The 9,017-nt window shown below is 40.1% G+C and overlaps 1 protein-coding gene across 1 annotated transcript in view; it reads left to right on the forward strand.

The window, feature by feature from the left end:
• The window catches only part of LOC139309950 (vomeronasal type-2 receptor 26-like), a 30,109-nt gene extending 22,598 nt beyond the window's left edge, over window positions 1–7,511 (forward strand). The window contains exons 5-6 of the mRNA XM_070934131.1: window positions 4,930–5,056; window positions 6,601–7,511. Coding sequence (XP_070790232.1) covers window positions 4,930–5,056; window positions 6,601–7,511 — 1,038 coding nt within the window. The remainder of the gene's footprint in view (window positions 1–4,929; window positions 5,057–6,600) is intronic.
• The last annotated feature ends 1,506 nt before the right edge of the window (window positions 7,512–9,017 follow it).

Genomic DNA, 9,017 nt, shown 5'->3' on the forward strand with positions numbered 1-9,017 from the left:
TGCTAAAAAAAACAGATTTTTCTACTGGATTTTTCTCTTTGTTAGGCAATCATAAATATTCTTCTGGAAGCTGGGTACTTTTAAAATAGCATTGTCTAAGAACTGATATAAATATTGCAACACAAAATTATTTTTGTGTTGCAAAAATCAAGCCTCTGTCTGTATTAATGACAATATAAAAGAATAGATGACCAAGGACTAATTGCTATTCATAACTGGCAGATTTATGAGGAACACTGAAAATCATTTCAGTACAATTTTAAAGACCCATTTTATATAGTTAAGTATCATACCATTCAACCTTCACCTAACCAGGTTTCCAATCATCACATCAGGAAGTACTTTGTTAATTTTTGTGGTAAAAAGTTATATCACCAGTTTTCACACAATTTATTCAGGAAGTATAATAATATTAGAAAATGTGGTATGGCACAAGGCAAGAAAGTGGGAAGTCATGAGTTCAGGTCCAACCTTTACAGCTTGGGGACTTTGGGCCAGAGATTCTCAGCAGTGGTGGGTTTAACATATTCCACTCGTTCGCCCCCTGTGCACATGCTCACTTCACTCACACGCACGCACCTTCCGCACGTGCCCCTGGCCTTCCATGCATGCGCTTTGCTCACATGTGCTCCTCCACACATCAGGGGTGGGTTCTACTTACCTTTACTACCGGTTTGCAACGGGGCTGTGCGCATGCCCTCGCTTTGCTCATGCACACACGTGCTCTTCTGCGCATTCGCAGAAGCATTTTTATGATGTCAGGGTCAGTGGGCGGGGCCTCCCGCCGGTTTTACTACCAGTTCTATGGAACCGGTGCGAACCGGGGGCAACCCACCACTGCGGAGATGCGTCCAGCCTCAAACACATGGCTAAATAGGACGGCATTACGTCCAAGCGGGTGGGACCTGCAGTTGCCGCTATCAGTTCACCTGAACTTGTCTGAACCGGCTGAATGCCACCTCTGATTCTCAGCCCATGTTTTTCATCTGGCCAACCTGGGAGAAGATTAGCCAGGCAACTTTCTTCTTGATAAATCCATGCTTGCTGGTAATCACTCCATTTTTTTCCAATGAGTTTATGAATAATGTCTTATTTTGTTTCTTCATTCAATTCATTTGTGATCTGTCATAAGTTCCCTTTAACAGACAATTTTTGTCAGTTATATTATGTCAATACATATATTTTTTTTCAATATATGATTAACAAATTTATTGGAATCTTTTTCACTTTTGAAGACAGTAGTAATAGATAGTAGTTCTCTCAGTCTGCAATATTTGCAAATTAGACAACAGTAGAAGAAAAATTCAAATTTGAAAAGACTGGAGTAAGAGACCAAGGTTTTTGCTTTTAAATTTTCTGGATGTTTTTTGTTCTAGTTCCATCCATTTCTGGATAAGAATGAGTTTTACAATATTTCCCATTGGAAACTGTATTTGGACCAGAATGGTGATGTAGCAGCAGATCTGAATGCTATAAGTTGGGTGCTTGTTTCCAGGATGGATCCCATCGACAAGCAAATGGGGAGTTTTGAAAGGCAGAGACTTATCATCAATCAAGATACCTTGTTGTGGCTAAGGTTATGCAACAAGGTGGGAGAAATGTTGATGTTCGTCCTCCATTACCAAAAGTCATAGTATCCATTTCAAGTTGGCTAAGCCTAATCATTATGGTGATTGACTTTCACTGAGAATTGAATGTAGGCTGTAGAAATCTCATTAAAGCATTAAACCCAGAGGTAATATTCAGCTGGTACGGATTGGTTCAGGTGAACTGGTAGCAGAAATTGTGGGTGGCCCCGCCCCCGCCCTTCCACCCCGGCTCTATGCTGTCCTATTTAGGCATGTTTTTGAGGCCAGACACATGCACGGAAGGTGCGCGTGCAAGCAAAGCACATGCGCGGAAGGCAGGCATGCAAAGCGAGCGTGCACAGCGAACTGATTTTAAGAAAATGTGAAATCCACCTCTGATTAAACCATGCTTGAAAGGCTTCAGTACTATTGACCAAAGTGTCCTAATGTGCTAGAAAACGGAACAATCTTTAAGGCTGATTCAATAATGTCAAACACGGGGTGCTTTTTTCAGAACACAGGTCATGGCCCTTTGGTATAACCACTGAAAACTGATATCTCCATAACACTGGTGAGAGAGGATCTTAAGTGCCAGGGATCGTGGTACTGATAGCCTCAGGTTCACTTGTTCCTTGTTCTCAAAAGCAAAGAAGAAGGCAGTTCTGTTAATAGGTTCCTAAATTCAGATTTGGACTAAAGGCAATGAAACTGAATCAAAACTGGATAGATGTCCTGTAGCAGGGGTCAGCAATCCACGGCTCTGGAGCTGCATGTGACTGCGGCTCCCTGTTGCTCAAAATATGCATCACAACTGCCAATGTGCGACACACACTAGCACGCAATTTATTGAGCTTTTCTACTCCCGGTAGACCAACCATAGATAAATCCAAGAAAAGAAAAGTTTCAGAAGGAAACAGAATGTTTAATTCAACTTCATATGCTAGTTTTATGGCCATTCAGGAAATAGTCAGGCATGGGAAGGGTTTTGTGGCTTCTGGTGTTTTCTTTTCTTTAGGAAACAGGTCCAAATGGCTCTTTGAGTGTTTAAGGTTGCCGACCCCTGCCCTGTAGCAAATAAGCCTCAGGCTTCTGACCATCCAGATTGGGGACAGTGTCTGTCTGAAAGAGAAGCCCCATAGTCGGTGATGCTTTTAAGAAGCCCAGACATGGCCAGAGTACTTCATTCTTCTCTTTGCAATATCTTTTTCTTTCGTGAGAAGTTGGAATTGATTGAGTGAACTTTCTTTTTAGTGCCACAAACTTTTGTTTCCCTGCACACAATGGTGAGAAACACAATGGAGAAACCCAATGGAGCTGGGCTGGGGTGACAGCGCGCATGCCCACAGAGAGAGATCTGAGTGCCACCTCTAGCACGTGTGCCATAGGTTCGCCACCACTGCCCTAGGTCATACATTTCTTTCTTCATCACAGTTTTATTCTATTTTCATAAATCTAACAATAAATATAATAAGTACCCACTCAACCCAATACAGCACAACCAACACAAACTCTAAAAAGAATTAGACTGCCATACATCAAGAATATCTCATAAACCACAAATAGACTATTACAACCACATGGAATCAGCTTAGCACCCAAGCCAACTAAAGCCCTTCAAAACATCCAAACTGAAAGATCCAGAAACCCCAAAAGAACAAACAGGCATCATCTACAATATACAATATAAGAACTGCAACAACCACTATGTAGGACAAACAGCCAGAAGACTGGTAGAATGCATCCATGAATACCAACTGGCAATCAGAAGGCATGATGAAACTTCTTTCATTTCACAACATATAGACAGATTTAACCATATTTTTAATTGGGAAAATGGGACAATCCTAGACCAGGCCAAATCCAAAAATGCCAAGGAATTTCTAGAAGACTGGTACTCTGACAAATCAGCCATCAATAGACACATAGACATTAACAACATCTATAGACTATGCAAGGGCCTGGTGGCTCAGCAGACTGATAGCATTGTGATTAACACCAGCTGTCTGCAATTACTGTAAGTTCAAATCTCACCAGGCTCAAGGTTGACTCAGCCTTCCATCCTTTCTAAGGTAGGTAAATTGAGGACCCAGTTTGTGGGGGCAATAAGATGACTTTGTATAAAATATACAAAAGTATGAAGGCTATTGCTTAGCGCATTGTGAGCCGCCCTGAGTCTCCGGAGAAGGGCGGCATATAAATCAATTTTTTTAAAAAAAAGGATGTGGTGACTCAGTGGCTAAGACACTGAGCTTGTCGATTGAAAGGTCGGCAGTTCAGCAGTTCGAATCCCTAGTGTCGCATAATGGGGTGAGCTCCCGTTACTGGTCCCAGCTTCTGTCAACCTAGCAGTTCGAAAGCACGTAAAAAATGCAAGTAGAAAAATAGGGACCACCTTCGGTGGGAAGGTCACAGCGTTCCGTGCACCTTTGGCGTTTAGTCATGCTGGCCACATGACCACGGAGATGTCTTTGGACAGCGCTGGCTCTTTGGCTTTGAAATGCAGTTGACCATCATCCCCTAGAGTCGGGAACGACTAGTACATATGTATGAGGGGAACCTTTACCTCTATAGACTATGCAAAAAAAACAATCAACCAGCCCAAAAAAGAAAAAAACTCCAGCTACTCTCCACCAGTAATCAGCACTCAGATCAGCATAGATGAACTCCAAGGTCAACCAACGATCAAGTAAGCAATACCCCAATCAAAAAAATTGCAAAAGAGCCATGAGTAAACAGCCCAACAAAAGAATCCCTAAGACTTCCCCCACCCACACAGACAAGCAAGACACCAGAATATAAATTTCTGCAAGCCCCACTCCTTACTAGCACCGATGATGTTACCTACTTAGGGTAATGGAACATCTGCAAGAAAACAAGCAAGCTCGGAGACCACCACGGACCCTTCATTTCAACCCTGAGCTATAAATAGTTTCCTTTATTAGAATAAATATTTCACAAATCTTTTAGAATAAAATTTATTCTAAAAGTTAACATAAATACAATATAATACATTAAAATCATGCATATATGAAGAACGGAGAAATAAATTTTAATACAGAAGTAATCCATTACTTGTCACAATATTAAATCTAATTCATCCCTTCAGATTTTATTAAGTAAAAAAAAAAACCTACTCCTTTATTGAAATATGATATGCCACAAGAAAAAGGGAGGAACTAAATAAACAATCTAGGAGCCGTTCTATCTCTTACAACTATTTGGAACTAGTTCGAGATTTCATGTTTATCTAAGTGAAGCCCAGAGACTATTCGACTAATGTTCCTGTCTATCTTCATTTCCCATAGATGATTTGGTCCTGACATATTGTATTTTCTTTGGCATTCCTTCTTTTTCTCCTTAGCCTCTTCCTCAGTCCAAATGTGTGGAAAGTTGTCATCCTGGATTTGTCAAGTGGGCTCGAGAAGGAGAGCCAGTTTGTTGCTATGACTGTGTTCCTTGTCCAGAAGGGACCATCTCCACTCAGGAAGGTAGGTGATCCAAAAGAAAAGTTCAGACTTTGTGGAAGTAGATTCATAAAGACTATTTTCATGAGAGTACAAATTGAAACTTAACTTTTTCTTGTTTATTTTCAAACGGCACGATTCTTATTTCAAAGGAAGTAGAGAAGTGGAATGATGGAAGAGCTAAGAAGACATAGGCGGATGTGGCAAATCAGGAAAGCTTTACTACTGCAAGTGATAATATCTGTTGTTTTTTCATTTGAATGTGTCCTTCTACACTTATCATTCTAGGAACCTCTGAATTCTTTGAAACTAGAGCAATTGTCTTGGGTCCACTTCTGGAAAGATTATTGCAATACTTCTTACTTAGGCCTCCCCTTGTGGACCACTGGGAAAGTATAGCTAGTTTATAGTCAGTGATCTGGACAGTTATGGATACACCTCATTATTTATTATTTATTTTTATTTATTTATTTATTTATTTTGTCAGGCATGTATAAGATAACAGATATAAGTATAAACATGATTATGAATACATGAAATGGATACGAATAAATGGGGACAATAGGACAGGGACGGTAGCCACGCTGGTGTGCTTATGCACGCCCCTTACAGACTTCTTAGGAATGGGGTGAGGTCAACAGTAGACAGTCTAAGGTTAAAGTTGTGGGGATTTGGGGAAGAAACCACAGAGTCAGGTAGTGCATTCCACTCTGCTGCTGAAGTCGTATTTTCTTCAATCGAGTTTGCAGCGATTTACCTTAAGTTTGTATCTATTGTGTGCTCGTGTATTGTTGTTATTGAAGCTGAAGTAGTCATTGACAGGTAGGACGTTGTAGCGGATAATTTTATGTACTATGCTTAGGTCAGACCAAAGGCAGTACAGTTCTAAATTGTCTAAGACCAAAATTTCAAGTCTGGTGGCATAAGGTATTCTATTGCGAGCAGAGGAGTGGAGGACTCTTCTCGTGAAATATCTTTGGAATCTCTCAATTGTATTTATGTCCAATATGCAGTGCGGGTTCCAGACAGATGACCTATATTCAAGAATTGGTCTGGCAAAAGTTTTGTATGCTTTAGTTAGTAGTGCAATATTACCAGAGAAGAAGCTACACAAGATTAGGTTAACAACTCTTAATGCCTTTTTGGCAATGTTACAGTTACACACATATTACCACTGTTCCCAGTAACCAGTCCAGGTTATCTGAAGGAGCAGCTTTCTCTGCCAGCCAATTAGATTTCAGAAGATAAACATTATGTGAGTTCAGTATATTAAGAAGTGCCATCTAATAGGACCCAGAAAATTAGCTTAGAAAGATTAACTGATTAATTATTTACTTCTAGTCTTACAGGTTGCTGTGGAGGATGGGCATATTTTGCTGTAAATCTTTTGGGGAATAGGACTTCCCCAATTTCATAGAAAAAAATGATATTCTTGCCTTCTTTTTCTGGAGATGTTAAGAAATGTATCTTAAGAATGCTGCTGGTATCAGCTATTATCCCAACACTGTATTATATATAAATATAAAAGGACACAAAATTTAATAAATGTTGTATTTTGGTTTTCTCAGATACAGAAAAATGCACCAAATGTCCAGATGATAAATATCCAAATGAGAACAGAGTCCAATGCATCCCCAAAGTTATCTCCTTTTTGTCTTATGAAGAACATCTGGGTATCATCCTGGTCTCTTTTGCCCTAATCTTGTTCCTAACCACGGGCCTTGTTTTAATCATATTCATGAAATACCGAGAAACTCCCATTGTCAAAGCCAACAACCGGGACCTCTCTTATATCCTCCTGGTCTCCCTCCAGCTTTGCTTCTTGTCTTCTTTTTTTTTCATTGGTCATCCAAGGAAAGCCACCTGCCTTCTACAACAAACAGTGTTCAGCATCATCTTCTCAGTTGCCATTTCTTCTCTCTTGGCTAAAACGATCACAGTGGTGCTGGCTTTCCTGGCCACAAAACCAGGAAACCAAGTGAAGAGGTGGTTGGGGAAAACCTTGGCCAACTCCATGATCATTTCTTGTTCTGCAGTCCAAATTTTCATCTGCTCCATCTGGCTGGGAGTTTCTCCACCATTCCCTGACTCTGACTTCCACTCCCAGCCTGAGGTGATCATCTTTCAATGCAATGAAGGTTCTGTTGTCATGTTCTACATCACCCTTAGCTATATGGGCTTCTTGGCTGCCATCTGCTTCACAGTGGCTTTCCTGGCCAGGAATCTCCCTGGAGCCTTCAATGAAGCCAAACTGATCACCTTCAGCATGCTGGTCTTCTGCAGTGTCTGGGTGAGTTTTGTACCCACCTACCTGAGCACCAAAGGGAAATACATGGTGGCTGTTCAGGTCTTCTCCATCTTGGCCTCCAGTGCTGGATTGCTGGGTTGCATCTTCATCCCCAAATGCTATATTATCATTCTGAGGCCAGATTTGAATACAAAGGAGCAGCTTACAATCAGAAGAAATGTAGAATTGTGAAACAGAAGGTCAAAAATTTCTAACAGACCAAACCTTGAATGTGGTGCAAGATGTTCTCCATACATGAGTGGGCCAATGATTTTGCTTGGAAAAATTAAAGTGTGGTCAGACAATAGTGTCCTCAATACTTGTCCAGCAAATTGCAAGATAGCTAGTTACAGTAGTTCATTTGAGTAGACAAGTTAGCTTACCTCTCCTGTGCTCTTAGGTTACCTGAGCCCTGAAGTGCCCCACCAAGATATTTTAAATATGACACTTGTGCAATAGAAATTTTATTGATGTATATACTCCCCATGTTCCTTTTGATCAAATCCCCCTTGGGCAAAACCACCAAGAACTCAATGTCCATATCTGCAGCTACTTCACCACTTTGGTCCAGGTAGAGTTTCCAATGGGAAAGACTGTAGAAATCATTCTTCTCCAGAAAGGGATGGAACTAGAATGGAAACATCCAGGGATTATAAAAGCAGAAATTGTTGTTATACCATCTGGTATTTTCATGTATGAATCTTAGTTACTACTAAGTTTATAAGTGAATAAAAAAGTCTCAGCAAAATTTGCCAATCATATATTGACAAAATATGTATTGAGAAAATATAATAGACACATTTGATCAATTATAGGGAACATTCTAAAGCAGGTATGAAATAAACTAAACAATAAAAAAGAGATTATTCATAAATTCCTTGAAAACAAGAGGATGGTTACAAGAAAGCATGCATTTTTCAAGATGAATGTTTCCTACCTAATCTGGTGTCAGGTAGACCAAACATGAAATATGACCACATGAGCTAATCCTAGTTTATTGCAGTTATACAGAAGCTTAAGATCTGTTCACTGTTATTTCAGAGTTTTGGGACATGGTAAAATGAACTCAGTAAAGATATTCTGGCTGAAAAATATCCTAGACAGAGCAGCAGTTTTACAGTTTAGCAAGTGAACTGGAGAAGCTCAGTCTCCCCTTCACTGATTGGCTTAATGCAAAGACTGAGCAACCACCAGTCAGACAATCTTTAACTAGGATTCCTATAGAGGTCCCCAAACTTGGCAGCTTTAAGACTTGTGGACGTCAACTGGCTCCAGCTATGCTGGCTGGAGAATTCTGGGAGTTGATGTCCACAAGTCTTAAAGCTGCCAAGTTTGAAGACCTCTGCTATAGAGAGAAAGGGCTGAACTAGATGTGATAACTTGATGATAGCTTAAGAATATAAAATGATGAAGAACATAAAATAAAGGAATTCTTCAAATAGGGAAAGTCCTCTTTAAATCCGTAGAGGAGCAGCAGCAAAAGCAATAACTTCTATAAGAACAGAATCCCATTCATAAGAAAAGGTCTCAAATAATGTTTCCATGCCAAGTCAGTCATGAATTGACCAAATTATGTAGAAACAAGCCACCAATGGTTAGCCCACTGGCCTATCTATGCTGCCCCTTTGCTAGCTTCCTTGTAAAATTGACAGAAACGCAGCATTTTTAAAAAAAGTTTATTACGAATTTTTGACAGAA

This window comes from Pituophis catenifer, unplaced genomic scaffold (assembly GCF_029215685.1).
Source record: "Pituophis catenifer annectens isolate HBS135680 unplaced genomic scaffold, rPitCat1.0.hap2 SCAF_2, whole genome shotgun sequence".
Classification (NCBI taxonomy): domain Eukaryota; kingdom Metazoa; phylum Chordata; class Lepidosauria; order Squamata; family Colubridae; genus Pituophis; species Pituophis catenifer.